Genomic DNA, 26,854 nt, shown 5'->3' on the forward strand with positions numbered 1-26,854 from the left:
TTTGCAAACACAGTATTGTTTTTACGATGCGTCTGTTCTATTCGAAAACTTCCCCAGCCAATCTGGACCGAGCCCTCGCATTTTGCCCCACCTACAAACTCCTTTCCCCACCTCTCACCGTTTGCAGTGGGCAAATGGGTTTTTTTGCATAATTGAACCTCCGGAATCGGAATTATGAAGAGGAATGTGGTGGCTGACGAGGTAGGACAACCTCTGGATGTTTAGACGCGGTGTGATTGGAGACGGTCGCTCGGACTCCCAGAGAATTTGAGGTTTGCGCGTAGATCCAGGAATGATACGCTGTAGGTGCCATTCTTACATTTCTTACAGGGCATGAATGCCAAAGTTAGCACTTAAGTTAGCTAAGGAGCGTCCGTCATATGCGTTTCCCTGGATCTAGAAGACAATTAGTCACGGACTCTGCATTTTAAAATAGCTGTGCACAAATACAATGTGTGCACTGCCGTGGATTATAACCCCGTAACATCGCTGCGGCATTGACAGTTGGTGCACTGGGCTTCGCGCACGAGCGAGTCCGCACGAGCGTCTCGTTCACCAGGCGGCGGGTTGCTCGCACGATGACGGGACGACGGAGCTGCGTGAATTCGCTGTGGTCGGGCAGCGAGCGGGTTCGCATTGGAGAGCGGCTGAAAGCCACGCTGGCCGGGATCATGGAGCTGGACCTTCTGCGAGAGCGGCAGCTGGAGCTGATTGATGCGGTGCTGGACGAGACGGGGAACGTCGTGGACGTCGCCGCTCAACAGGAGGAGGCGAACCTCGAGAGCGCTGCCGACGACGGTGCCGCAACATCCCGCAGGCAACAGGTCAGCAGGGACGCGGGTTATGGATCGCGGATGGAACGTGGTGTTCTCTCGTAATACTCAAACACAGGCACGCGCAACGCCGATATATTGCGTCATTTAACAAACCTATTGGTGACCATGACGTCAATCAACGAATTACACTGTGACCTGGTCAGGGCGCCGCTATTTACATTTTAAAGCTCGCACACGCCTTGTCCACCAGTCCCACATCCATAACGTGCCGTGGTTGAGTAATGGTGTATTGGGCCACAGTATGTGTTGATTTTACCACCATAAAAATGAAATGTCCTAAGAGGTGGGTGTCGGAAGCCAACGCATGATCAGGGTTTGTTTGTTTGTTTATGTGTGGTCAGGTGCTGAGGATAGGGGTATTATGGAAACTTGAATGTTCTAGTCAGCTGATGTGGAAAGGTGAGCTCTTGTCCAGGTATAAATGGTCTTTCAGTGGAGTTGTAGGTCTTTTCCAGGTATGGTGAGCATGTGCGTGTAAGGGGAGAAGACTGGGGGGGAAGTGCTTCTTTGAATTGACAATGGGGTTAAGGTTGGTTTGTGCCAGTGTAATGAGATGAGACGCTGTGTAAATGAAACAGATGTCGCAGAGAAGCGCACAGCACACACCACACAGTCCGAACACTCCTCTGAACAGAGTTTCTGTTGTATAAGGAAATGTATATTTTCCCTCACAGTTCTTGTTACAGCTCAGGCCACAGCAGAAACATCCAAGCTTGCATCCAGAATGATCCTGTATCTGTCACATTGTACTTTGTTTAGGGATTAACAACTTGATTTGGACGCTCAAACATCACACAGCTAACATGCCAGAGGCATAAACAGCCATTTGTATGTATTGTCTCTAAGAACACATGTATGAGCTCATGATCTAAAGGCTCTGTTAAAAAAAAAATACTCAGACCAGATTGACTAATATAGTTAAAACAGTGTGTAGCTACGAGTTACAGTAATATAATATGAAACCAAATGTGTTAGTCATCATAGGGCTCTGTTTGTTGCATTTCCGCCAACGCGTCCTCCATTTGCATAAACAGCACATGTTGAAATGATTCCGCTTCCCGCGTCACAGATATCACCTCTTTGCTGCTAGCCACAGAGGGAGTGTCAGAAAAAGTGGCTGCTGGACAGGGAGATGAAAGGATGGAGGGATGGAGGTTGAGAGCAGTGCATGTAGGTGCTGGTTTAACCCTGAATGGGTTCAGTGTGGGGGACATGGGGACTAATCAGGGACATCCTGTGTCAGTAATATGAGTGTATCCGTGCATGCTCTAATAGGAGAGATCACACTGAGGAAACACCTACTTATTCTGATTTTTTGTCCATCTGCATCATTAACCTCTTCCGGTGTGCCTGACTGCTCATTAGTGGATTGACTGGTATCTGGACGAGGGCCAACTCTCCCGTGACGGCGCTCTAAAGACCCTATCAGGTTCCTCCGAGACAGGCGCGTTCTGCTTATCCCCTGACCTGGTCTCCTCATGTAATCAAATAAAACGTAACTTCATACGTTAATAATGCACACATGTGCATTATCAAATGTATTTCATACATACTAGGATGCTGTAATGTGTTTCATTTTCTTTTTGTGTGAGTGTGCGTGTGTGTGTTATGTAGGTGGGTGGATATACATGCTTTTATTTTTTATTTATTAGAATATGATTTTAAAGTGTTTGGTATACACAACAATTCCCAGGAGTACTCTATACATGTTACATGTGTATATCAAGTTTTATGAAAGAAAACCACAGTATATTCTGTCAGAGAAGGAATATTCCAGCTGAGACGGAGTTAAATATTGCTGCTGAATTGGTTGTGTGGGCGAAGTGAGGGAGAGAGAGAAGGACAGAGGGAGGGGGAGAGAGAGAGAGAGAGAGAGAGAGAGAGAGAGAGAGAGAGAGAGAGAGAGAGGGAGAGATAGCAGGAGAGCTCAACAGTACTCTGAACTGAAGTGGGGGTGGTAGTCATATCCAGGAGTGTTGTGTGCAAGTTTGTGTGTGTGTGTGCTGGGGGTTTAAAATGCCTCCTTCATGCTGTTTCTCTCACTAGGCAACCCATCCCCCGCTTTCTTACTTTCTTTCTCTCTCCCACTGACTCACTCTCTCTTTCCTTGCCATCAATCTCTATCTGTACCCCCTCACTGATTCTTTAACCTTCATCTCTCCGCTGCTCTCTCTCTTCCTCTCCCTCTCTATTTTTCTCACGCTCATTCTTTTCTGTGTTTTTCCTCCTGTATATTTTTGGTGGCAGAAGGGAATTATGGGTAATCTGCTGGAGCACAGATAAGCCTGGTCAAAGTTTCTTCAAACCCCCCTCACCCCCCACTCCCCTTCCTCTCCTCCACTCTTCTTTGTTTCGTCATCTGTCTCTCCCTCGCCATTCTTTCGTTACGAACTTCCCCATCCCCCAAGTTTGCCATGAGTCACCTGCATTGTGTGTGTAAAAGTCAGAACAGAGGAGAAGAGGATTGATCGGAGCTAATGGGGATGTAGACAAAAGTCTGTAGTCTGAGAGAGAGCATTTAAATGACGTCTGGAAGATCCTTTGTTGAAGGAAGGCTGACCTGTAAAATAACGGATTGACAGCACTCCCAATAAGAGGCCTCAGAGGTGGCAGATGCAGTGTAGTCAGTGCACACACTACATCCAGTTACAGTAAGGAGTTAATGACATGCCCCTGGAGAACTATTTTGGATCACTGCTTTGTAAACATAAGCATCTCTGATGTGCACCCTGTAATTACTGCCCGACCTGTTTAAACGTGCACTGCTGTGCCCATTTGCTTTCTGGCTCCTCATCCCAGGTTCCTCCAGCCGCAGACATTGTGCCACCTGTCCCCGGGGTAGGAGAGGGCATGGCCTCACGCTGGTCCACTCTCTCCTGGGACGTCCCATCCGAACTTCTCTCGCCTCCCACTCCAGAACCTGTCAGCGGCAGTCCTCTGGACTGCGACTCCAGACCTAGCTCAGGTAACGCAGTACATGCTGAACTTCAAGGGTTTCAAAGAAATAAAAGGAGGCCCATTTGTCTGAGGAAGCTTCTGTGGGAGGGAAAAAGTGTTTTAAAATGTTCTTTGAAAATGGCTCCCTGCACCCTCATAGTCTGTGAAGTATCCCCCATGAATGCATAAGGGTAGGTTCTTCAAAGACCACTCCCTTCCTTGTGAGGATTTGCTGATGGACTTTGTTCCACCGTTCTGTTCCTCTTGATTGATTATTTATTGAGGATTACTTGTCCACACCTGGTGCTTTCTGGTATTCCTTTGTTCAGAAATTTCACACATAAATAAAGAACTTTGGTTAAAATATGTTTATTCAGTTGGGTATTCAGTTGGGTAATGCTACAATAATTCTATTTGTCCCATGTAAAACTACTTGTCCCATGAAATTAGGTCGATACAAAAACGGTAATAAATCAACTCATAGGTTTATATTTTTGTAGCTACTTGAAAAGAATGCATTCACTGTTTACTTTCCACTTAAATCTTATATTTCTGGTTGAATATCCTGTTGAGCCTTTGGCAAACATTAACCTGAACTTTTTGCTTTTTCTTTAATGCCTCTCCTCAGACGTTCATGAAAGCGCTCTTTTGTTTGATCTATGTTCAAAAAACCCTCCCCCTCTCTTTCTGCTCTCCTTTCTTCAGGTTTTTACTCTGTCAGCGGGAGCTCTCTGTCAGACTCCTGTTACTCAGTGGCCAGTGAGGCCGCCCCTGGAGGGCCTGTTAAGGTGGGGGGAACCTGCAGGCCTCTCTCACTGGACCATAGCACCACTCCGTGGAGGGAGGCAGACCAGCTGAATGCACAGACGTCAGAGGGAATGGTCCAAAAAGCAGAGAGGCGGCCTGCTTCCACTGGTAGGAGGCAATTTATTAATCACTGCTAATATCAATACATTAAATGCTGTGTGCCCCAAGGTGCTATGTCTGACCTTGCTGATAAATACTACTTTCATTTTCCGATTGATAAATGTATAACTTGGTCTCTTCAATCCTTTATGAACAGGTGAACTAGAAATCGATGGTCTTATGTTTCTGACTGGCATCTGCTCTAGCCTGGGACCAGCACAGAAGGGGACTGTGTCTTCCACACCCACCACCAATACACAGCTTCAGTTGGACCCCAAATTCTGCTCTGACCTGGTGTCTCGGAAAACAAAAGAGGTGTACCCTTACCCCAGTCCCCTCCACGCCGTGGCCCTGCAGAGTCCTTTATTCACGTCCTGCCGGGACCCGTCCCCCATCCGCCGCTCGCCCAGTCCAGAGGGACACCAGTCTGAGGAGACGGAACCCGGACAGACCTCCGTCAGGACGCAGCCTCCACCTTCTCCATCTCTCACTCAGTTGGAGCAGTACATAACCAAATTAGTCCACCAGTACCACAGCAGGGTGGCCACCGAGATGTCCAGTCGGGCTTCTCTAAAGATGGCTGCAGGCCTAAGCCTTGATGGAGGCCACCCAAGGAGCGCTTCCTCCTCCAGCCTGACAGGGGGCAGTGCAACACCCTGCAAGTCATTGTTGGGCAACTCTGCCAGAGTTAGTCTGAGTAACGCTAGTAAGAAAGCTAATCGGAACTCTATCAATCTGGGAAACTTGCCGTCCGTCACTGGGGAGGATTTCAACATTAGCTTTCATCTCAACTTAAATTTGAACCTAAATCCAAACCTGAATAAAACGCTGAATTTCGATGCTAAAAACCTAAAAGAGCAGGTGTCTGGGTCCTGCGGACATCTTAGCACCAACGTGATCACTCCGACCGCCTCCCCTTCTTCATCTTCAAACACGGTCACCAACACTCCGAACTGGAGGAGCAGGCCAAGGATCTCCACCTGCCCGTCCACAGTCAGCCATCGCGGGTCACTGGAGATCACCGGAAAGACCTTTTGTCCTCTCAACTTCTCCAAGTCACTGGACTGGAGCGGGGCTCCTCGGGAGGACGCGGAAGGCTGTCCCCCTTCAAAAGCCTCTGAAAGTCCCGCAAAACTCAGTGAGGACTCGCCAGTGGTGTGCGAGATCTCGCGTGTGTCTGGGCTGCCCAGGTCAGTGGTGGTAGGACTGATGGAGGAGGGCGTGGAGCTAGATGCGGAGTGCTTCCGGAACGAGAGGGAGAGAGGTGAAGGGTCAGCGTCCCCGTGCAATGCTCCCACACCTCGCTCCTCTCGTACCTCTGTTCATATGACATACGGAGCTGATCGGCCTAGTTTGTACTCAAGCTCGGCGGCATCAAACCCATGGTCAGGAGGCGGCGGTGTGGAAACGGACTACATTTCCCAGCAGCACCGTCTACAAGTTACCCTTTCAGACTCCCATTCGACGCTCACGCCACAGTCAAACAGCCCTCGCTCTGATCACTCCGGCTCTGCTCCTTCCCACACCTCCCCAGTCTTGCCATTACCTCACACTTACTCAGACCCTGCCTCCTCACCCGGGTCCTCCCATATGAGGGTACACTCCCCGCCTCGCCTGCTGTCTAACTCGCCATTCACACCTGCCCAGCTGTCTGTGTTCCGTCGGGACTCTCCGTCCCAGTGCTCCCTCCCACACTTCCAGCCATGCAGCTCCCCACTAGAAGGCCACATCAGGCCCCGCGGTGGTTCGCTCAGGCAGGACAGCGGAGCTGGGGCTGGGTGGAGGTCTCAGGAACGGGGCTGGAGAAGGAGCGGGGACGGGGAGAGGCTTTATCAGGGCAAGCACGCCTCCAGAGAGCTGGTGCGAGCATCCACCGTCAGTAGTTACTCAGGAAGGGATTACAGCAGCTGCTGGGAGGAAGAAGCAAGTGCTCAGACTCCGAAAAAAGCCTCAAAGTACTGGAAAGGGTTAGAGCTGAGGCTCTGGGGAAGAGATGAGGAGATGGACCGCAGCGAGAGGGCGGGAACTTTTAGCCGACGACATGCTTCCCTTAAAGAGACATCTAACAGAATGCAGGAAGGAAAAGAGAACAACTCCAGGAAGAAAGGGACGAGCTGGGATGGACGGAGCTCGAGCCTGCGCCTGTCCAGGAGAGCGTTATTCCGGAGTGAATCTCAGGGATTCTTGGAGCCCCGTTCCCAGAAACGAGAAGCACGACTCCAAACCAGCCAGTGGTGCTCCACCTTGGAGGTTGGCCGAGAAGGACGGGGCATGGAGTGTGGGCGGAGTCTAGTGAGGAAAGAGGAAAATCGTCACTCTTCCACTGCCAGCCTCTTCCACTTGTCCCGCTCGCAAAGCCTGGATGGAAGCAGTCACTCTCTTTCTCCACTCTCCTCTCCTTCCCTCTCTCCCTCTCCACCTCCATCAGCCCCTCTCACTCGTTCCAGATCATTCCGAGACCTTGGGAGGAAGGTTTTTGGCTCAATGAGGTCCCTTAGTTTCAATAAGAATCAGAAATCAAAAAAGAAAGACTAAGAAGCACAGAGATCAATCATTTCTCAATTTACGGACTGGGTTCTTGGATGCAGATTAAGCCTGGTTTCAAATGAGGGATAAACATGTACAGTAAGGACTGATGGTGTGAATTACTTTGACACAAATACATTAGGGGGATAGCAACTCTTAATAGCTACAAGGTTCAGTCCTTGGTCACATGGCTCTCTCCAAAAATTCACATAATTTGTGATAACTCTCCTAGGAACCTCTGAAATACCTTAAACTGGTCGGTGCATTTAATGGGGCAAAGCACATAAACATTCATTATAATGTTCATTTCATGTGCTGTTTAACTGAAAATGTTTCTTTGACTCAAATCTGACTTAAGGAAATACACTAATTGCAGGTCAAGTCAGATGATCAGTTTAATATATGGGCAAGTATGCAGTGCGGTTATATAAACTGGAACCAGGATTAATCTGTGCATGGAGAAAACGTGGGTGGTGTCAGTACTGCCAAGTTACATGGCCTGTAACGCTAGTGTGAAACAGATGTTCTTTCTGCACATTTATGTGCCTCTGCATGCTACTCTGTGCTGTGTCTCTGTGCACTATTATACCGTGTGTACCAGTGCGCTTTTTAGTCTATACATACTTTGCACTATATAGTGTTTATACTGTAAGTAAATGAGTACTTTGTGCATATAAAGCACAAATGTTTAAACATGCGTAGACCAAAATCTGAGAAAGTACAATATGTTGCATATTACCTGTATGCTCAGGACCTTAAAATGATAAAAACATAATAATCATAATTTGAAATCAATGAATTTCAGTGTTAAACTATGGATTAATATTAATAAAGATTTCAAATTAAATGTGATCTTTATTGGTTTGTATTATGCTGTCACAAGTCTAATGCAATGAGGCCAAAAAATTTGTAGTGCAACAGTGAGATTAAATGTTGGGTCCTAAATCTTTCAAAACATCTTCTTGCAAAGCATTTACATAAAGAAAAAAACTTTTAATATAGTCCACAGATTAAATTCATGAATTCCAATGAATCACAAAAGTATTACATGGACGATTTCAAAAAAATGTATTATGCAACTGAACAGTGTTATAAAAAAATGACAATTTCTCATCTGGAGACCAGATCAAACACAGACAGAAGCCTGAACAGAATGCTGACGTATCAAATGTAGCCAGTCGGAGAACTTAAAAAAAGGCCTGTAGCTAGTGCATTAACGTTTCCTCCTCGACCGTGGGAACAGCCGGTGCTCTCTTGCACGCCTGGCACGAGAGCTGGAATCCCATCGAACTCCTTACTGACGCTTCCTTCCCATAGCCAGGTAACATCATCCCAAAATTATTTGGTGTCACCTTTCTTTTCCTTTCGGCTGGCTCGGATCTTCCCGGCTTCTCTCACGCCAGTTCTGAGGATTCTTTCACAGGTTCCTCTCCAGCACCATGTTTCTGTTTACTGAACATGCCTTGGTAGAGCGCTTTCTCCTTCTGGTAGTCTTCACTCAGCCTCTCTTCCACTCTCTGGAGCTGTTTCTTTACAGTGGCATCTGAAATAGTGGATCAAATGTATATGTGCATTTTTATTTTGAAGTCTGCATCCTAAGGACCCATATATCCCTTTGAAAGAACATTTTCCAGGACCTGTGTATTTTGTTGTCTTCAATTTCCATCTTACTTCTATGAATGCACTAGGAACTGAGCCAGTCAAATCTGGATGCTGTCAATATCTGTTAAATGTTCCTTGCTGCTTTAGAAGCTAATAAATGATTGCTTTTAAAACAGTCTATATGTAATGGATATTACAAATAAAATGAATAATGGGCATTGTGAGTACTACTTTTTAAATATTGGTTATGTTAATTGACTTTGAAATAGAAATGTACTGATATTGGAATAACTTTTTATCCTTCCTCTACTGGGTCCCTATGTCCCTACTTGCATGCTCAGAGTCGTGTCTTCTTCTTTCGGCAATTCCCGCTTAGGGGTCGCCACAGCAGATCAAACTCCTCCATCTGGCCCTGTCCCGAGTGTCCTCCACAGACACACCAGCCACTCTCATATCCTCTACCACTGCATCCATAAACTTCCACGCTCAGAGTGAAATACTCTAATTCAATTGGTATGAATATGTATTGAGTACTATAGTACTCCTGAATTGAAGAAAAAAAAAGTTATTTTTCTTACCATTTGGTTTCCCCTTGCTGGCCTGGAGGAGGTACTTGCGGGCAGTTTCTGCATCACCCAGTTCTAGCGTTGCCACTCCAGCTCTGAACAGGGCCTTAATGTCTCCGGGCCGCCATTGCAGCACCTTTAAACTGTACTCCTGCACACGGTTGTAGTCGACAACTTCACGCTGCAGTAAACATGCTGCTCAACACATAGAAAACCAGAGAATACTTACTTATGTTGTAGAGCAATAAAGTTTAACTCCCGCAGAACACCACGTTAAGGTCATTTGCCCATGAGATTTCCTCATTCCCAGAGTGATTTAGGAGGAATGTCATAACTGGGCAGTTTGCTGGACAGTACTCTCTAAAAGGCTTGATTGGCCCAGAACCGTGTCTCAAACACAAACTGAGCCTGGTAGTGAGGCCACGTCCTGCTATTTCCCACTTAACTAAAACCACAGTACTGTCTACTAGATCAGGTTAGAGCTACAAGAGAAAAGGAAGGCACAGCCACTGATTCCTACTGCTACCTCTTCCCACCTTCAACTTTCAAACACCATGTACCTGCTAGGTTGTTATAGCAGTCAATTTGTGTGCACCTAAGAAGCGCGTCTTGCTCTGGGGTGAGACTGAGTGAGGGAGACCCCAACACTTTAAGGGTCGACGTCACTTCCGAGTCCAAGCTGCGAAGAATGAGCAAGGCGCGGTGATAACGTCCAATGGCGGGACGCACGTTCTTCTCCCGGTAAAATGCGTTCCCTTCCGTTTTTAAACGCACAGCCTCCTCCAACTGAGAGTCCACTCGTGAGCGTGGGCGTCCGGAGGGCCCTGAGCATGCCGTGGAACAGCTCTCCTCCTCCAGGGCCCGTTCCTCCGCACACACCCCTCCACCTGCAGGGGGACCTGACAGCTGTCAAACACAAAACAACACAGCAGCTGGGTGAAAGGCAACCTGTCTATGTAGTCTATTTTAAAGGTATGACTGCCAAAAGGCAGAGGTTTTGCAATTCCAGAAAAGACCACAAAACCGTTTTACAGCACATTTTGATAATAAAATCTCCAAAAAGCTACGGTTTAATCTTTACCTGCTCAAAAACATCGCGCACTAGACACCTGAGGTAATATCTCACCTTTATTGAGCTCGTATTAGGTCGCTAGACGTTTTAGCAAGACAATTCTACATTAGTTAATTAGGTTAAATTTACGCTAATTCTATTTTAGAGGAAGCCCTTCATTAAAGTACATATAGGTCACATTTCTATTTTTAACAGAAAAGCAAACATCAGAAACACATTAATTACTTTTAGTTAGCTACATGACATAGCATTGCTAGTCTAATTTGAATGAAATACAGCCAGAGGTGTGTGATAGCTAGGCTTTTTGCACTAATTTCAAACATAAAATTACCAAACGCTGAGAACGACTTCAATAATTATTAACACCAGGCAGACTGCTAATATTTTTTTTACCTCTTTTTCCATTAGCTTGCGGATAAAGTTGGGGCTTCGCCAGCTACTTTATGCAACTACAGCACTCGAGCTAGCTAACTGTAAACCCAGTAAAGCGCTAGAAGGACGTCTTCTTCATCTACCATATAGTTGTGAGTATCGTTCAGTTATTACGCCCCCTACCGTGGAGGTTCTGGTTTTCTGTTTTTTCCCCTCAAGTTTCCCCTTTTCAACTTTATACATGTAGTAATAAAAAACAAATACATTTTCGATTTGGTTATATTATTTTTAACTAAAAAACACATTCACTCTTATACATTCTGTTTTATGGGAATAATAATAGACATGCCTTTAGTACAGTAATTAAGCTACATATGACAACAAAGATTTGCAGCACACTTAGATAAACTTTTTCTCATACACTGTAAATTCTCTGCCTAATTCATATATAACTGTGTTGCTGTTAAAACACCTTACTGTTAAATCGATATAAAAGTAAGGTATTCCCAGGATTTTATGCTTCTTTACCCTTCTTTTGTAAAATCATGATTATAATTTCAATCCACATGATCAGCTATCGGTGTTTATTTTATTATTGCTTTACTAACTACAAGCTATGCTGACTCTGTGGCTATTTAGAAGGCTACTGCTTTTTTTATACATTATATATGTTCAGTAAAAATATATTTAAAATGGTTAAAAACCAAAGAAAGTAATATCAAACAAACATGCAAACAAACAAAAAATAAATAAAAAATAAAATTCCAAATCCTATTGTCACAAAATGGACATTCATCACTGCATCCAGCACTTTTATAATGGGAGCAAAGAGAGTTCACATTGACGTAGGTAAATCTTTGATGGCCCACTCAGCACAACAGTCACTACACGAATCTAAAGTCAGATTCCCTCTGTGGTGCTGCGTAAATGGCTGCTGCTGTGCACATCATCTTTCTGAGACATGAAATAACCACACCTCCATCAAAAGATGTTTCCAGAGGTTTGAGGTTTCCTGGCTTCCTTCTGCCATCCATAAACGAGCATTCCTGCTGTTGCTATCCTCTTTTTATTGATCTATTTGCTGGCACACAGCCTATAGTTCAGTTTAATTCAGGTTATTCATTTAGGGCTGGTCTGAGTGCAGCTATTATCTAAAAAAAAAATCAAGGTCTAGACCCATAATGAGCAAGTCAAACACATTGCTGGCAAGAAAAACGCCATCCCACAACCCCCTCTGGCAGCATAACAAGAGACCTTGTGAGTCACAAGTGAATCCACCCTCCAGGCCAGCAGCATTTCTTATAGTAAATCATGGCAGTTACAGTAAATTATTGTAGTATGTGGAAAGCATGTGAATATTCTGTTTTTTATAACTGTTAATGAAGTCATTAACTTCATTGCTTGTTGAGTTAGTACACATTTACTGTAATTACATGATAATTGCCTGTAGCTTAATGGATTTATTACCTTAAGCTATTAACACCATAACAAAACAAACAAACAAACAACAACAATTATGTTATTTGAACAAGCACTGCATCGGTCTAAAACAGCAGCGTTATATTGCTTTAGCAGCTTGCATTGAAAGTATGCAAGCATCACTTCTTAATATCAGGTGTCTGGCCAACAAATCCTTTCTACTAAGTGAGAACTTACTGTGTTAACTTAAATGTAGTTAGCATGAGACAACGGTTCAACCATTCTCAGTGAGAGAGCGCCTCCAATCTTCAGGTATGACCTGGCATTAAAATAGGAGCTGCTTTCCTCAAAGATGCATTTCAATGCAACAAGATGTGACTTGGTATTTTTCTTTTGAATACCTCCATTTATAGTTTTTTAGAATCCTTTTAAAAATCATATACAGGCATCCAAAATAGGCTATTACACAAAATACTATATAAAGTGCAAAGTTAATTAATGACATGAATACTCTGTTATTTCCATTATGATGATTTCATCATAAGAGGTGATTTTAACATCCAGGCCTTTCCACTCTTAACCTTGAGTATAGTGGTACAGTGCCAGAATTGTCGTAAATCTGATAGGGCATCAGCAGTTGGAATGCACTAGGGACGACTCAATTACTCAATCTATATATGTTCCCATCAGCCCAAATTCTACAACACAGTCTCCCATTTCAGTTTTGCACATCACACGCACATATAACCTACTTGGCTTTCTTGCTGTATGATCACAGCCCACTAGAAACATTCTGTTTATGTTTTGAGCACATAAATAATTGGATGAGACATTTACATTCTCAGCATTTGGCACGTGTCCTTATACAGAGCAACTTGCATATTTATCAGTATGACTGTATGTGTGCTGAGATTTGACCCGGCCGTAATTGACTAGGTCCAGAATAGTTATCTGATAAAGTATTCTGGAACTAGTAAATGTATTATGTTTGTATGATGCAGTTTGAAATATATATACAAATATCTTAATCAGAAGGGATTTTAATCATAAGGGGATGCAGCATAATCCCGACAAAGATGGGGTTAAAGCTGCTGGAAACACCGGTTGACACGTGACTGACCTACTTTCATTTGTGGGGTTTTTGCTGCATTGCTCATGAAACTACCCGATATATGTGGAGAGAAGACTCTGAACCCTGCAGTCAGAGTCAATGAATGCCACACTCAGTAAGCAATTACTGAGCAACTTTTCATTGCATTAATCACGTACTATTGGGCCTTATTTGGCTACCTGTTAAGGTTGCTATCCCTCTCGTAAGCAGCGTCTCCCGTATGATGCTTTTGGAATTTTCCCCATCGATTACGTGAGCGACCAAAACGATCCGGTTTTACGAATCATCTGTGATTACGTCACAATCCATGCAACGACGAACGGATCACCGGAAGGGCGGGGCTTACGACCAAAATAGATCCTTGTGACTTTTCACGACTGACATGTAATCCTTAGTCTTTATGTGGGCAAATAAATAGTCGGAATGAGTATCTAAAGCTGGAAGTGATCTACACTGGATCGCTCACGAAACCTCGCTTTTAACTAGGTGAAAATATGGAGCTTGTTCGGCGGCTGCTGCTGGCGCACTGCGTTGCCCACACCCTTTCCGTTATCGGCGGTCTCCTGGTTGTAGTGCCGCTGGCGCTCAACGGCTCCGCGTTTAAAGGAAGGTGCGCGCTCTTCAGTCGAGGATTCTGGCGAACGGAGAATCTCACCGTGAACGGGGGAGACTCAAAAGAGGTCCAACTCTTGGTAGTGCAGGAATGGGGCCCGCCCGCTGTTTGCCAGTTCGCCACCTTCGTTGGGGTGTTCACGGTGTTGTACGGCGCCACACAGAGTTGGAGAAGCTTGTTCTACCTCCACCGCCGTCATGACGAGTGAGGAGCTTATTATTAGTATTTATTACAACTATCGCTATCGTAGGTTAAAAATACCATCAGCGTCAATAGTCTGGACTTAAAGTCTAATGCTTAGTAAACGAATAATACCTATAGGCTAACTATAACTATGTTGAAACTGTCACTGTTTCTTCGTCGCAGTACACTGTTCTCCGCCTTTCTCACGGTGGTCGTAAGCCTGTGCGTACTCTTCCTTTCGGGAGGAGCGAGCATCGCTCTCACCCTCGGCCTGGTGTCCTGGTGTAACACCGTAACCGGCCACAACACTCAACCATACAGGTGAGCTCACTGGGAAGGGTCCATCATGCAGCCTTATTTTTAACCATGAGCAACGGTATTAGGGCTATGGGCGGACTGTGGGTATCAGGTTTTAAATTATTTATTATATGATTAAATATGTTTTTTGCATGTGTGTCAATAATGGCACATTGGAGTATATATCTTGAAGTGATCCTTACTTAAACCCAGCACAACTTGGTTAAATGCAAGAATAACAAGTAACTTTATGATATGATAAGTATTAAACTCCTGCCAAACTAATCTTTCATGAATCACTCCTCTCTTCAGCTGTGCTGAGTCACAGTCCGTGCCCCTCTACCTGGACGTGGAAACCTCCTCTTTCTACTCGGAGCTTACCTGTGCACAGGTATGGCCTGCCCTTTATTCTGCCCCGCAGCACACATTGTCCACCGCTGCTCGAATCGAGTGCAATGCCACTCTCTGTCCGTGCTCGATCCAATAAGGTTTCTTCCTGCTTTTGTTTTTGTTCTTGCATGGCGCCTTCCTGCAGATCGCCCTGTGGTGTGTCACCACGCTGTGGTTGGCTCACTCCATCCTGTCCTTCCTGAGGCTCTACCACTCCCACTGTCAGCACATCAGTGGACCGTGTCTGGCGCGGGAGAAGGAGTTTCTGCTGGGCCGGGCCTACGTAGACTTCCCCCTGCCCTGCCCACACGCCCATCCACCACAGACACCTGTAGTCTTCATTTAGGGCCCTGATGGGGACCAGTCTTGCTCTTTCATGGTCAACTGGAGGCATCAGAAAGACAGATTCGCTTTTGTAGTAGCTTTTGTGATATGAGAAATGAGGGGTATTCGTCATAGTTTAAATACAGGTTTGAACCGTAATTTGTCCTTGCATGATTTTAAATAAGGCCAAAAATAGCACATAAGAAACTGCTCAAAGGGAAAGCTTTATTTCAAATAAGCTCATAAAATTGTTTACATTGTGTAACTGGGTCCTTCATTTGGTACATTTTACTTTAGAAGCGTTTTTGAGTGTATTTATTATCAAATATTGTGCCCGAACGGTTTGCACACAGAGGCATGTGAAACTGTTGCCTGTGTTTTTACCACTAGTGTAAGTGTGGCCATTGAATGATGTGTGACTTTCTCGCCTTTTGGCGAAAAGTAAACGTCACAGCTTTCTTGCATTATGCAAATGAACTTTCCTGTCATGTGATGCATGTGGGAAAGAAGACTGCATGGTGCTGAGCTTGGAACCATACTACTTTCATCCATACTACTTGCATACTACTTTCATGGTTTGTGCAATGCACATGCTACTGAATGAGGATTTGTGTGCATGTAAGCCGCCTAACCCCCCCCACCACCAGTGAAGGTTTTTCCCACATGATGCTGTTTGTGTAGATGCAGCGAGTCTACACAAGGCAATTCAGAGGGCGATGTCCTGTGATGTCATGCAGGCAGGAGCGACATGTCTCCTGTCTTGGCTGGCGCTGGCTGTGATGACACACAAACAGCTGAGTGGAAAACTGGAGGCATATGGCAGGGGGAACGTTACTGTGGAAACATAGACTGTTGCTAACGCCCATGTTTTTGTACTGCTGATCATATTGTACTGTTTCTAAGCCACTTGTTACCTCTTAAATAATAAAGAAGTAATGAAGAATGTAGGATGCCTTGTGCCGTATCTGGGAAGAAACTGAATATTGTTGATAATTTTTTCCCACTGTTCGGTGACATGAGGACGGTGTGTGCAGTACCCTGTATGTGACCTTGTAGTGAAACGGAGAAGAAGAAAATGAACGTGACTAAAACAGCAGGGTTACAGCATCTTTAGTGCCTGAGACCTTCAGTGTATTTAGCAATATGCTAGTGTTAAAACTACCTGGTTATAAATTACCTGTTATTTCATAAGTGCAAAATACAAACGTTAAGACAACTCCACACATCCACAAATCACAGTTCTTATAAATCTTTTTGACACAAACATTGCTATACAGTATTAGAGTATTAAGTTCTAAATTGAGGTTTTCTCTTTAAGAGCACATAATCTTATAAAGCCAAATTGCAGAGTAATATACAGACAGAGAATTGAATGAATTAGGTGAGAATTGAATTAATAAGGGAAATTCAGTTGCTGTGTGAATTTGAAACATCCAGTAATAGTTCACATATGATTTAAAGACCTGGCTACACTAAGTGGACACATATTTTGGGAGACATCAACTCAAACCTGCAAACAATAAATCCATCCAGGCTGAATATGAAATAGATTATTATTATTTTTTTTCCTACCTGAATCAAGCTAAATTTGTGTTTTGCTCAAATTGAGAATGTATTGCTGCAAAACATAAACCAGTCACTTAACATAGTGTATCCAGGTCGTCTGAGGTCAACAGTATGAAACTGCAACCACTCAGTGAAATTAAATGCTAGTCAAGTTACATGACCGGAGCATTACTATTATGGGCTCTCTAGAAAACACGCCTACCACATACCGTAAAAACTTGGTACCTTTTTGTAGCATTAACACAGGCACAAATGATCATTAATCATTGATCATTGGTCATTAATATAATTAATTCAGAAATGTATGAATTGCCTGGGAGTTCCTGGGATGTGAGTATTGCTGTGAGGCTACAGTGGGAGCTCTTCCAGAACCTTCTGCAGCCAACGCTGGACTATAACAGCCTTCCAGAACCTTCTGCACCACTCTATGTCATAGCCTTTGAGCCACTGAGGACAGCTGTGTAAACAGCTGCTTCCTTTGCCTCCCGTGTCTTTCCCTCCTCTCGTTTTCTCCCCGTGTTTCTTGTCTCCTGCATCAAACATCGCTCTACAGCCCCTTGTTATAGGTCAGCACCTTGCAATCTGTTGCCATGGCAATCTCCGGCTCAAGGTGAGATGCCTCAATCTGCGAAGTGTAGAAAAGTGATTAGCAAACAGCTCTCTGCCAAATATTCATCTCCACACACGCACGCACACACACACCCCAAGATTAATGTCGAGAGGTCAGCCATGGAAAATTCGTCTGGTGGTTTCACTGTTTACTGGGACTTTTTTTGCTGTTCGAAGTCACATAAAGTTCAATCAGTACCTCGGACATCTGTGGGAAGAGGCTTATGGCCAGAGGCAGAGAGAGACCGAACACAGCCAGACACACCAGACTGTGTACGGGCAGGAGTAGCCTGCGGTGGGCCCGCAGCAGTGGAAGCCTACAGGCACAACAGAAACACGCGCATGAGCAAACACATACACTACATACTCAACTACGGATCTGGTTCAAAGCTGTTGTACTCTATAGCAAATATATTGTCGTAAACTACATGTTTTTGGATGATATTAAGAATTTTAATAATATCTTATTACACAGAATTAAATGTGTCCAAAATAAAATGTGCAATGTGTGAATATGTAATTAATGCACTCTTGTACTGTATGTGCAATTACTTGAAAAATTGCTTACAGATTGTTTTCAATAAAATTTCAAGACAATGACTAATGACTAAAGCAAATGGTCAAAATGTTTGTTAAACTTCATGTTCACATGTTAACATTATCCTACATCAATCACATTAATGCATTAATTATATAACATTTAATTACGGTATATACATATAAATATTTTAAATCAGAGAAAAAATAAAGACTCAATCAAGAAAGCTGTCTACTTCTCCAGAAAGGCCATAATCATAGGAGGGAGGACAAAGATTGGCAGTGGTAGGACCACTCGGGTGAAAGCTGTCTCTGTCAGTGCCTGTGTAAAACAAAAATGATCATGGAAATTTGTTTATCTATTTTAACTGGTCTAGTTCTAAAGATTCTAAATTATTGTCTAGAAAAGCAAGAAGACATAAGACATGAGACATAATCTCTGGTCTCATAAAAATTGTTCTTCATGGTACTGCAATCATTTAAATAATAATAATTAAAAAAACTCATGATGATAAAGATTTTACTAAAGATTATGGTCACCACCCCTAAAGTCCAGTCTTGAACTGAAATACTGACTTCACTGATTGCAGTTGTAACACTTTACACCCCACAAAGATATTTTATTTGTTTCTTTATTTGTTTGTTTCCCATAATGTGGCTGTACTCAGTGACTCACGTGCTTTGCTGCGATGCGTGAGGAGCCCACTACGTTTCCATCTCTGTCCAGGACATCGATCCCCTCCGAGAGCTCGTTGTGTCTCATCAAAGCCACATTACAGATGTTGGCACTGGCTGTGAGGAAGATGAGACAGAGACATTATTGGTACCCAACCTGCATAACTGAAGGCAAATTAGTCAGTGGCTATGTCCGAAATGCTGTACTTCCCTCCTATACAGTATGCCAAAGCAGTACACAATAAAGGGTAGTATGTCTGAATATATAGTATGCACTAAACAGTAAGCGTAGGAGTAGAAGACATTTTGAAGTATGCGATTGCATTTACCTATGATCATATGACGTCATGTGTCATATAACATAGGTAAAATGGCGGACTTAGTATGTCCGAGGCACCAGTCACCTACTGAAAGAATATACTGCTTAAACATTTGAGCAGAACATACTGCATTGAAATCTAGTGCGTACTGCTTAAGTATGCCAATTCGGATTCAGCCAGTGTCAGTGACATCCTGAAACAGGAAGTACCTTAGAATACTGACAAAGTAAGTGCACACTTATCATACCAGCATCCTGCAGGTTCATACTGACTTAACCCTGTAATTCACAAGTATATACTTTTTAAAAATAGTTTTTATAAATTCACTTAAATTTGCAATTGCACGGCTGAGAGCAAAGAACATCCTTTTGATGTGTAATACTAATATTTGTAATATTTTATTTTAGACAGCTGTGATTACAGCAAATCACCCAATCTTTGCTTTGCTTCTGTTAGGCTATGGTATCAATAATTCAGCAGGGGGCGCTCAACTCAATGTGGCTCCATCAGTAAAAGAAAGATTAGCTCATTTTGCCCTGAGGCTTCAGTGGCTCAGTACAACACGCACCCACTGCAGGGAAAGGGATGAATCTCTGAATGATGAGCCTGGTAGCTGGGTTAAATTTGCTGGATTTCTCAATGAGCACATTCAGACCCACCTAAAACACAACACAGTTGGGTCAAAAAGTGAGAATGGTCCAGGATTACCAAACCTAAACACATACCATGTTGTTTTACATTTACAAGTTACATTTTCTAAATAAGGTCAGGGTGTCTATCAATGTGTCTATCAATGTTTTAAACATTACACATCACACAACACTGAAAGCACTAACCGCAATTGACACTGCACTCGTCACTGCTCCCAGATATCCCTGAAAAAACTTGGAGGTTGGTGTTGGCTGGGGAGGGAAGCATCGGCATCAGGGCAACGTTCAAGTGTACCTGCAGTCTAGCCTACGCACTTTCGAACACGGCCGATCGGACCGGCATCCCGCCGCACTGGGTGCCCGTGTGCCGGACAGCCGACGTGGCCCAGACGCTCTGCCTCAAGCGGCCGCTAAAGCCCGCTCAAATGGAAGTGGTGCGACGTGACGCTTCAGCGAGTCCGTCTGCAATTATGTTCAAACTCGTACAAAACAAACAAGCAAGCACAACAAAAGCGGCCCGCGCGAGGTGTGCGAAGCCGGCCGTACCTTGGTGGCGTTGCGGTTGGCGTAGTTGACGCAGGCGTTGTGACTCTGGTTCAACCACTGTGGGACAGACATGGGATGGACGAGTCAGAGCAGAGACAGACAGGACCGAGGTGAGGACGTTATAGCGGAGGTGCAACTAATCCACAGTGAATGATCCTGTAGTGGGTGCAGAAGGATGGAAGGAAGGTCATCCTGACACAAGGAGCAGATTGCTTTACCTGCCAGAACACGGTGGACGCCAGCGTCTGGTTCGGGAGAAGAAGTCCGACCACCTACAAGACACACGTGGAGATGAATGATGTCAGCAATTAACCTTCATCGTCAGGCTTACAACTCTGAGCAAGAAACCTGTTTCCTGAAACTTCTCAAGGACACGCTGAGTTGTAGATGTAATGAAAAACTGATAATTAATTCAGAGGACACAGTAAACATCATTATGTTTACACTGAGAAATATACAGACAATTCCTAAATCTATTAAGACATGGCTTGTATTTCAACAGCAGCATAATCACTTATAGCCTGTGCTGTCATGATGATTCTCAACTAGCAAAACTCTTGTATAAGTACTTACTATTGGAGTACCAAATGGGACATAACCTGTCAAGAAAAAACAAACAAAACTTTTAGTATAACAAGAGGATTTTCCATCCACCGAGTTTTTGCGCATTTTGAAAATGCGCATGAAAAAAGCTGGATGGAAAAAGTCCAAAACTCAAAAAAAGCCCCAAATATCGCAAAAAGATTTTTACGCTAGGAGGAGGTGGAAAAGTTAGACTATCGCCTAGCCAAAATTCGGAAAAACTGGATGGAAAAGGGTTTTTCGCATAAACGATGACGTATCATGCCTCAAGTCATGTGGTTCTGTACATGATCGCGATGTAAAGATGGCAAATGCATACAAAAACAGTTCTGGAGAGAGCAAAAATTGAATTTAACTTCTCCATGTATAGAAAAGAAAAAGAAATTTTTTTTTCAAAACCTCAACGTGCAAAAATGCGTAACTGCCAGATGGACGTAAAACCACTATTGTTTGGCGTCCTCTCACGTGATCTAAAGTTTATTCGCATAACTGTAATGAATGGAAACAAGGCTTAATTCGCATTTTTTTCTGCCGAAACTTGGAAATTGCGCATTATTTTTTCAAAAGGATTGGATGGAAACCCGGCTACAGTAACACAAATAACACAGACACAAATGATGTTTCTATGGGCTATAGCTTATGTGCACTTTCCAAAGGTTCTGTTCCATCCATCCATCCATTTACATCCACTTATCCGGGTCTGGGTCATGAGGGCAGTAGCCTAAGCAAAGGTTTCTCTCTCCCCGGCCACCTCTACCAGCTCTTCTGAGGGGACACCAAAGAGTTCCCAGGACAGCCGTGAGATATAATATCTCCAGTGTGTCCCTGGGTCTTCCCTGGGGTCTCCTTTCAGTTGCACATGCCTGGAACACCTCACCAGGGACCAGATACCCGAACCACCCAAATTGGCTCCTCTCTACATGGAGGAGCATGGGCTCTACTCTGAGCCTGTCCTGGGTGACCGTACACCAGATCTCAGAGGGAGCGCCCGAACACCGTGTGAAGAAAACTAATTTCAGCCAAATGTATTCGTGAACTCATTCTTTCAGTCACTACCCAAAGCTTGTGACCATAGATGAGAGTCTGAACGTAGATTGACCAGTAAATTTGGCTCAGTTCGCTCTTGACCACAATGATCCGGTACAGCATCCGCATCACTGCAGCCACCGCACCGATCTGCCTGTCAACCTCAACCATAAAACCACTGAAAAATCTGCCCACAGCTTACAGTATTAACAGAACCATGGGTCCTTAAACCTACAATAAGTAGATATTAAAGATGGATTATAAGGTGCCATACAAAAGCATTCAGACCCCTTAATCATCTTAACCCTTTGATATTTGGTGCGCTCACATTCCACTTTAATGGACTGACCTTAAAATGTAAACAAAGTGTTGTTGGTTTTATATCAGAAAATATTCTGTGACAATAGCATTTAACTACTGTTGAAACTACCAGGCCGTAACCATGAAAGATGCTGCGGTAATGAGGATGCAGTTGTGTTACAACTGGCCTCTACATGCAAATAATTAAAAAAATGATTCTTAATTCAGTACATTTATTCATTTAATTAATTCATTCGTGGCTAGGAAGAAGACATTACTTCTGAAAAACACATCCACGCACACCTGGAGTTTGCAGGTAAGAATCAGCAACTAATGACCCAACTAAACTTTGGTTTATGGTTTTGTAGATGAAATGTAAATGGACAATAGTGAGTAATACGGGTGTTGCAGTATGTTGTCGGGGGCCCGTCTTTCCTCGGTGGGGGGCAGTCCAATCAAGGAAGGACAGAGGGTGCATAATACAGGGAAATACGGCAGAACAAGTTGCTTCAGTCTGTTAACAAACAGATTGGTAGAAATTTCATCTTTGAGGAGGACAACGATCAGAAACACTGCAAAACCACCTCAGCAATGACTGAACAACAAAAAGGTACAAATTCTAGGATGGCTAAGTTAAAGTCCAGATCTCACAATCTGTGGCATTAACTGAAAATTGTGTTCCACAATTGTAATACAACCAATATCTAGGTGAAAATCTTCCAGGACGAACTGATGAAGTCACTCACAAACTGTCTACAAAGCTGCTATGAACTTACCCTAACGGACAAGCATTTGAATGTGAAAGTGTAGTTTACTTGAATAATCTGTGTCACTTGTAATCCAGATTAATCTGATGACTTTTAATGGGGTAGAACACATTTGCAAGACAATGAATATTTCTCAGATAAGACGTTAAAATAATCAGTAGTTACAGTTCAGCTGTAATAGTTTTAGATGCTTGTCTCCAGGATATGACATCTATGTTTGATATTTCAATCAGCTTTACCATGAGTACCCCACTTGAGATTCAACCCAGAAACGCCCCATTGGCAAGGAAGAAGCCAATGCCCAATTAACTATTAACACCATGCCTGCTGCAACCAATCTGGCATGCAAATCGCCATTAGACTGTAAGGGCTGGAGAACACTGTGGTGTGGAGGCCAGAGACTTCCAGACTGGGTGCCAGACCGGTGGCAGCATGTAACAGTCTCGAATTACGCCCTGTAATCACAACCATGCTGCTAATATATTTCAAGGGAGCGCAGTCTGCCAATGGAAACACAACTGATATGTAATTACTGAGCCTAAGAATGTGTAAGAATGGTCTGCAACACAGATGGAGAAGCTCTGTGGAGTGAACTAGTAGCAGTCATACCTGACATGCGAAAAGGCATGAAGATCTTTTGGCCAGTGTCCGGGTGGATTATCGCCTGCAGAAAGATAAATGAGTCTAGGCTGGTCAGTATGCTGATCTACACCTGGAAAACATGAACTGTGAACATACATGTTTCATCGTACCTGCTTCACCTTCTGAGCCTCCCAGAGCTGAAAAGCCACACAGCATACGTCAGAGCGGTGCTTCACAGTATGTGCAGGGCAACACAAAAATGCTGACAAAAATACAATGTGATCTTCAGTTCCGCAGAGGACCAGGTGCATTGTGCATGGTGCAAAATGTCTAGTGTGTCACAAATGCACAATTCATGAGTTTGATATACACCAGTTCTATATTCAGGTTCCAGACCTATATTAAATATGACGTTCTCGTTAGATGTGCGATGCGTTCTGCGTTACCTCTTGATCTGATGTTCCAGGTGGGACAGTCCCATGTTTAAAATGATCCAGCAGAGCCACACATTCCTTTAAGCGACTCTAAAGGGATGAATCAGAAATCGCATGTATGCAAAGCACAGGCGATATTCTTTAAATGTTGATCAACTTTAACGATTTCCATAAAAAATGAAATGAAGTACTGTTTGATAATGAAAAAATCTCTATAAATAAAGAGTTTACAAAAATAATACATAATTGGTCACAGAGTATTAATTAAAAACATTCAAATGACATTCAACGTGTATAAGCAGTAGAGCTGTTCTGTACCTCAGATACAAAGAGGGTTCTGGGATCGATGATGTCAACAAAGTGTCTGAACCTGCCGATGAATGTGCTCTGGGGGAAAACCCACATTCCATTAAATGTTGTCTACAACATGCTGCTAGAAACAGCTGATACAGCATTGCATACCTGCTTGGAATCCACTCTTAACACGGGACAATCATAAGAAGCTTATCTGAAGTGACCTTCTTGTCTGTTTTTTTAAAACTAATATACATTTGTGAATTTTACAGTTCTGCGTTCCTGCTTCTTTGATATCTTTCATCTCTTACAATTCAGAATATGACTTAGTGGACATTTTTGAGGAGACAATATTGTATACCATTAGCATACCACTTCAGCGGCTAAGTGTAGGGGACTAATTCATGACCACAGCTAGCTGCTCTGAGGTCACCCAAGAACTGATCGTATTGCTGCAGACCGAGTAGACAGTCGATTCAGTCTGCAATGTAGGCTACACTCCACCATAACGTTTTCAGAACACCATCGTTTCCACATTCAGTCTCATAATTAAAGATACTAGGAGTAAAAAAAACATCTTCTGAAGCTACAGCGATCCCGGGCTGCAGTGCCACGGGAGTAAGTGACAGCCCTGACTAACAAAACCTTTTGGTCAGCACCACCATGTTCTGAATGAGGACAGTGTCAGGCTCAGCTTGACGACTGTTGCTACCCACTTTCCCCCTCACAGCCTCATTTGGGTGCTGATGCCAGAGGCATCCCGAGCGCCAACTGTTTCAGAGGCCTGACGGCAGGCCATGCCAAGGGTTTATTTGGCATACAACACGCAGCAAGAAACAGGCAATGTCAGTCAGTGGCATCCAAGCCTCTCGACTATAATGAAGCACTAAAAAAATAAAACAAGAATTAAAGCTTTTAGGAGCGTCGAACCTGCATTTCACCGCTGGCTTTTTATATCCGGCGAGTGAAATAAAATCTGCTTGTCTTCCAGGGCTCCCCACTATTGTTAACTCTGCACAGGCTTTGAACCGGGTTTTTTTGCACTGGTATGTGAGGAGATCTGCAGTAGAAGGTGCTTGTTAATAATGCATGTGCTTCTGCTCTCTGGAGGGCTGTGGAAGCTGGGTTCCTGCAAGAACATACACACACCCACTGTATGCTTCAGTCGCCCTCCATCCAGATATAAACAGCAGCTGCAAGAGTTGGGTCATGATGCTCAACCCAATACAGCCTGACTGTGCCCAAAAACGTCTACCAGGACCCCGACATTTACTGACTTAACACATTCAGACTTACTGTTTTATGATACAACACATGTGGATTCATTGCACAGCAGAAAGATACAGCCATAAGAAACGATGACCTAAAATTTTCTTATGCATATGTTATAGCATTCAAAAATATGCACTCAGGGATTAAACGTTGAGGTGACTATTTTATTGTTACGCTGGGCCAATGGCTATTAGTTCTGTAAGGATACAGTGGTAATGTCAATAAAGAGGACACATTTTTACCTTTAATCTAGCCTGATAAGGACGAGGTGGTGCAACCCAGCTGAACATTGCACCTTGCTCTGACTGCAGAGGAAAACTGCACGACCACAAACAGAAAATGAACGTGGGAGCTAGACTGTTAGAATAGGGGTTTACTCTGAACACAAGGGGGGCAGTGTATGGACTACATGATATGGATCTGGTGACAAGACACGCACGGACAGAGTTTTAATGCACGAGAGCCCCAGTAATTAAGATGACCGTGGCGTTGCCATGGAACTGGGATTTAAATAGATAGTCATTAATTTGACCGATGAGTTCCCTAATTATAGAGAAGATAAACAAGCATGTTGCGTTCTTCCCAGTCATGCGACCCAGATTTCAAGATAGAGCGCAAAAGCATTTTATTCTGTTCACATAGCCTATCCGTTTCAAACTTGCATAAAAACTTACGAGGCGGATGACCTAGATATGTGAATACCTGAAATCAACACCAAGTTAACAAATGATCCATCTCTACCTTCACCGAAACCAGATAAGTAACGTGGAAAATGCACTTTTACACAACGAGATCACACGAGTTTTATGTGCACGCAAAAGCAACTAAATGTTGCGAGGAGCCGAAACGTCGATGCGACGTTAAGGCGCAACACCGCTGGAGTGGGAGCAGCTCTCTGAATTAGGCTGCTGTACTGAATCTGGGGAAAGGGCGATACAATATTACATGCTTGATAAAAACAACTTTTATCGAGATCGTGCAGTTTAATGATGGCCGCAGATCGATAACGAATTGCTGTTTATCAACGCCCACTAAGACTGACAAAGGTGCGGGTTACTGGAAAATAACGGAAAACTCTTCACAGATTATTTACCTGGTCATATCGTGGTTTTCCCAGTTGAAACGCAGGACAAGTGGACTCCATCTCGCCAGGGCTGAAGTAACGTTAAATAAGCACAAGAAAACGCTCAGGAGACGGAATTTTAAACAGTCAACTCCAGTACGAAACATGCGAAGCAATGAACCGCAAAGACGTATGGGAGATGAAGTTTTCTATTGTTAGATTCTGACAGAACATGAAGTTTTACTGTTATTAGGTTCTACTTATCTATGTTCTTTTGAGAATAATTCATGATGTACATTATTAATACAGTTGCAATAAGAAAAATACCACTCCAGACAACTGTGTTTCCTTAACCCCTTATGCTGAAACATGTTTTCTAGCCTTAACTGTTACCTAAAGTTACAAATCCGGCACATATTAAGACGTATAACAAGCATTTTAATTTCGAAAATAATATTGTTAAACATTGGCATAATA

At 43.7% G+C, this 26,854-nt stretch overlaps 4 protein-coding genes across 5 annotated transcripts; 2 read left to right on the top strand and 2 right to left on the bottom strand.

Annotated features, from left to right (window-relative positions):
* The first annotated feature begins 56 nt into the window (after positions 1-56).
* LOC143526769 (uncharacterized) lies at positions 57-8,047 on the top strand. The gene is made up of 4 exons (XM_077021376.1): positions 57-824; positions 3,636-3,801; positions 4,479-4,688; positions 4,837-8,047. The coding sequence occupies exons 1-4, from the start codon at positions 579-581 to the stop codon at positions 7,212-7,214; spliced, it is 3,000 nt and encodes a 999-aa protein (XP_076877491.1). The 5' UTR covers positions 57-578; the 3' UTR covers positions 7,215-8,047.
* Positions 8,048-8,249: 202 nt separating this feature from the next.
* Positions 8,250-10,996, bottom strand: ttc9c (tetratricopeptide repeat domain 9C). Its single transcript, XM_077021380.1, has 4 exons — positions 10,839-10,996; positions 9,934-10,279; positions 9,386-9,568; positions 8,250-8,748 (listed from the first exon to the last, which is right to left on the bottom strand). The coding sequence occupies exons 1-4, from the start codon at positions 10,848-10,850 to the stop codon at positions 8,600-8,602; spliced, it is 690 nt and encodes a 229-aa protein (XP_076877495.1). The 5' UTR covers positions 10,851-10,996; the 3' UTR covers positions 8,250-8,599.
* Positions 10,997-13,664: 2,668 nt separating this feature from the next.
* On the top strand, positions 13,665-16,101 carry LOC143526772 (transmembrane protein 179). The gene is made up of 4 exons (XM_077021379.1): positions 13,665-14,164; positions 14,327-14,464; positions 14,753-14,831; positions 14,976-16,101. The coding sequence occupies exons 1-4, from the start codon at positions 13,842-13,844 to the stop codon at positions 15,174-15,176; spliced, it is 741 nt and encodes a 246-aa protein (XP_076877494.1). The 5' UTR covers positions 13,665-13,841; the 3' UTR covers positions 15,177-16,101.
* sfxn5b (sideroflexin 5b) lies at positions 15,361-26,660 on the bottom strand. 2 transcript variants are annotated; one of them, XM_077021377.1, is made up of 14 exons: positions 26,408-26,644; positions 24,067-24,135; positions 23,761-23,838; positions 23,485-23,511; positions 23,342-23,396; positions 20,631-20,656; positions 20,276-20,329; positions 20,058-20,114; positions 19,698-19,763; positions 19,430-19,520; positions 18,543-18,658; positions 18,103-18,188; positions 17,529-17,646; positions 15,361-17,345 (listed from the first exon to the last, which is right to left on the bottom strand). In XM_077021377.1, exons 1-14 carry the CDS (start codon positions 26,456-26,458, stop codon positions 17,268-17,270), a joined length of 972 nt encoding a protein of 323 aa, XP_076877492.1. In that variant the 5' UTR covers positions 26,459-26,644; the 3' UTR covers positions 15,361-17,267. The 2 variants fall into 2 exon arrangements, with proteins under 2 accessions (XP_076877492.1, XP_076877493.1); XM_077021378.1 differs by lacking the exon at positions 15,361-17,345 and having other exon boundaries at positions 18,086-18,188; positions 26,408-26,660.
* Between the last annotated feature and the right edge of the window lie 194 nt (positions 26,661-26,854).

This window comes from Brachyhypopomus gauderio, chromosome 11, assembly GCF_052324685.1.
Source record: "Brachyhypopomus gauderio isolate BG-103 chromosome 11, BGAUD_0.2, whole genome shotgun sequence".
Lineage (NCBI taxonomy): Eukaryota > Metazoa > Chordata > Actinopteri > Gymnotiformes > Hypopomidae > Brachyhypopomus > Brachyhypopomus gauderio.